The 3,555-nt window shown below is 50.3% G+C and overlaps 1 protein-coding gene across 1 annotated transcript; it reads left to right on the top strand.

Annotated features, from left to right (window-relative positions):
* Nucleotides 1-223: 223 nt before the first annotated feature.
* Ghsr (growth hormone secretagogue receptor) lies at nucleotides 224-3,353 on the top strand. Its single transcript, XM_021158887.2, has 2 exons — nucleotides 224-1,013; nucleotides 3,049-3,353. The coding sequence occupies exons 1-2, from the start codon at nucleotides 224-226 to the stop codon at nucleotides 3,351-3,353; spliced, it is 1,095 nt and encodes a 364-aa protein (XP_021014546.1).
* Nucleotides 3,354-3,555: the final 202 nt, after the last annotated feature.

Here is a 3,555-nt window from a genome sequence, read left to right as displayed (position 1 = left end):
AGCGCACTGGGTCACTCTCTTCCTTTCATCGCTAATGTTCGCACCACCATTCCACCTTCTCCCTAGGCTTCTTCTCACTTCTCTCTTCTCCAAGCATCCTTCCTGCCGCCCGCGCCCATCCTCCCCCCACGCCGTCCCCCGCCCGGCCCCCACTCTTCCGCGCCTAAGAGGACCTCCTCGGGGGACCAGATTTCCGCGCGGCTGCGACCCCAAGCCTGGCAACATGTGGAACGCGACGCCTAGCGAGGAGCCGGAGCCTAACGTCACGCTGGACCTGGACTGGGACGCTTCTCCCGGCAACGACTCACTGTCTGACGAACTGCTGCCACTGTTCCCCGCGCCGCTGCTGGCGGGCGTCACTGCCACCTGCGTGGCGCTCTTCGTGGTGGGCATCTCGGGCAACCTGCTCACCATGCTGATGGTGTCCCGCTTCCGCGAGCTGCGCACCACCACCAACCTCTACCTATCCAGCATGGCCTTCTCGGATCTGCTCATCTTCCTGTGCATGCCGCTGGACCTCGTCCGCCTCTGGCAGTACCGGCCCTGGAACTTCGGCGACCTGCTCTGCAAACTCTTCCAGTTTGTCAGCGAGAGCTGCACCTACGCCACGGTCCTCACCATCACCGCGCTGAGCGTCGAGCGCTACTTCGCCATCTGTTTCCCGCTGCGGGCCAAGGTGGTGGTCACCAAGGGCCGTGTGAAGCTGGTCATCCTTGTCATCTGGGCCGTGGCCTTCTGCAGCGCGGGACCCATCTTCGTGCTGGTAGGCGTGGAGCACGAGAACGGCACAGATCCCCGGGACACCAACGAGTGCCGCGCCACCGAGTTCGCTGTGCGCTCTGGGCTGCTCACCGTGATGGTATGGGTGTCGAGCGTCTTCTTCTTCCTGCCGGTCTTCTGCCTCACCGTGCTCTACAGTCTCATCGGGAGGAAGCTGTGGCGGAGGCGCGGCGACGCGGCGGTGGGCTCCTCGCTCAGGGACCAGAACCACAAACAGACAGTGAAGATGCTTGGTGAGTTCTGACACCCCGGTGGCTTTTATTCTCCCACTGCTTGCTCTTTGCCAGGGCCCTGTATTTCTGTTTCTGGTCGTCTCTGTCTCTCCCTAAGTCTCTCAAGTCTCTGTCTGTCTCTGTCTCTGCCCTTGGTTCTTGGTCTCACTGCTTTAGGTTGTTTTCCTCTGTCTTTCCCTGTATCTTCTCCATGAAAAAGCCCCTCACATTGGCAGTTCCTTAAATGAGTACTGCTCTGGGAAATTTGGTCCAAGATGGAAATACCTCATTACGGTTTATTGAGTCCCCTAATTGTTAACGGTGCCTCACATAGAATTTGTGGTTATCCAAGTCATATTAAGGTAAGCAGGCAGGCATTGGGTTTAGAAATTGCTCCATGGTAAATCTTACCAAAAAATTGGGTCACTCTGTTAAAGATGATTTATAGATGTGTTTTGTTTGTTTGCAATATTGGGATTTGTTTTCTGCCCCTGCCCAGATAATTACATCCACTCTGTTTATTCTGTGGTTTTGTAAGGGGGAGGGTCTCCCCTTTCCTGTTTTTGTATTTGTCTCCCCAGTAGCATAGGCCAGGGCAGGATGGAGAAGCCATCCTTTCCTCAAGTTGTCCTTCAGGAACCTCTGGATGCAGGGTCACAGCTGGGTGGGTTGAACAGTTACTGCGTAAATGCTGCATCCCTAAAGACATGTGCTTGGTGTAGTAAAGTCATGAAGACGGTGCTCATAGCCGAGAGGAACCTCTGATCTCACTTTTCAAGGCATTTCATGCTTACTGACATTTAATGCTTGTTAGCTTTTGCAGGATGATTTCTCATTTGCAATTTTATTATGCTCAAATTCTGCATATCAAAATGATAGAGAGTCCTCCAGGGATGTCAGATCTTGTTTCCAGACCAGTGACTGCCCTGTGTCCTCCACAGGACTGTCAGCTCACATGCACCAGACAGAGGGCTACCCTGCTGCTGTGGTGTGTCAGCTTTTCCTATGTAACTTAGTTCTAAAGAGAAGTTACTAATGACCTCCAGTTTTGTAAGTTACTAATGTCCCCACTGGCATCTCAATGCCATTTCCATTGTCACCTTCTATGAAAATTTGAAGGGGACCATTAAAGTGGCACAAAGACCAGAACAATATTTTTCTCTCATTTCTGAATTGTAAAAACAATCTAAAAATTTGGAATTATCGAAGACAGTATCTTACACGAGTAAATTGAAGCCTCAGGTGGGTGGTAATTAATGTTGGCTGGCTTAACACTTTATTTATATCTTTTAGAGATGACATAGACTTGTTTTCCCAGTGGCTACTAATTCCACTAGCATATTCAGGCCCTTGTAAAACTTACTTTAAAAATCTGGGTTCAGTGGTCCACGAAACATAACAAAGCCCTGTCCTAAAAGAGAAAGAAAGAAAATGGAAGACAAGCAAAGAAAAAGCAAGTCCTTTCTCCATTCCCTTTCCTACAGAATTGAATTTATTGAGTCTATACTATAGCCAGTGAATCTGTGTTTCTTAAGCATGCCCACAAGGGTGCTGGGGCTATTGTTTAGTGTTAGTGTAATTATTGGGCATGCTTGACCCAGCATGGAGGGGGCGAAGTGCTCCTGAGAGCTCTGATCCACCGCTGTGGTGGAGAGCAAACACCTTGCTTCATTTATATTTGAGTTCTGTGTAATGGATATAAATGGAGGATAATCATTAATAAACTGTTTAGTTGGATCATCATGCCAAGTCAGTCACAAAGCCAAGTTGTTATCACATAGAAAGACTGGGAAGCCCAGTGGAGATTGTTAGCTGTTGGTCTGACAGTCTCACTGTGTGCTATCTATAGTGTTAGAATGGATGGAGGCAGTATTTATGCGAAGAGCATGGTGTCCTGTTTCCTGTGTCAAAGAGCAAGATGTGATGTTTGTCAGTGGGCATGCCACTCATGGAGAAAAGAGATCCGGGACTTAAAAAATGTGAAGTGATTTATGCCGTGTCACACCCATGCCCCACCCATGCCCCACCCTGATGGTCTCTCTCTGTGTGCCTTCAGCCGTGGTGGTGTTTGCTTTCATCCTCTGCTGGCTGCCCTTCCACGTGGGAAGATACCTGTTTTCCAAGTCTTTCGAGCCTGGCTCTCTGGAGATCGCACAGATCAGTCAATACTGCAACCTGGTGTCCTTTGTCCTCTTCTACCTCAGCGCTGCCATCAACCCCATTCTCTACAACATCATGTCCAAGAAGTACCGGGTGGCCGTGTTCAAACTTCTGGGATTTGAATCCTTCTCCCAGAGAAAGCTTTCCACTCTGAAGGATGAGAGTTCCCGGGCCTGGACAAAGTCGAGCATCAACACATGACAGCACATCGCATCTCTCCGTCATCGCTCATTGCTCCACACCAGAAGCCATAGCCAAGAGGGACTTGGGAGGAGGCAGAATGTCAGTTTGGAGATTAGAGACAAATGGATCTGGAAACAACTGGGGGTGGGGAGTAGAGCCAGACGGGCAGGGTCCGTGCAGATTGATCTTCTTGTGCGCCCACCAGAGCACTCATGTGCAG

The sequence above is a fragment of the Mus caroli genome, unplaced genomic scaffold (assembly GCF_978045245.1).
Source record: "Mus caroli unplaced genomic scaffold, Mus_caroli_1 scaffold_3, whole genome shotgun sequence".
Lineage (NCBI taxonomy): Eukaryota > Metazoa > Chordata > Mammalia > Rodentia > Muridae > Mus > Mus caroli.
The sequence above is the reverse complement of the archived record's forward strand: the minus strand, read 5'-3'. Positions and strand labels throughout refer to the sequence as shown.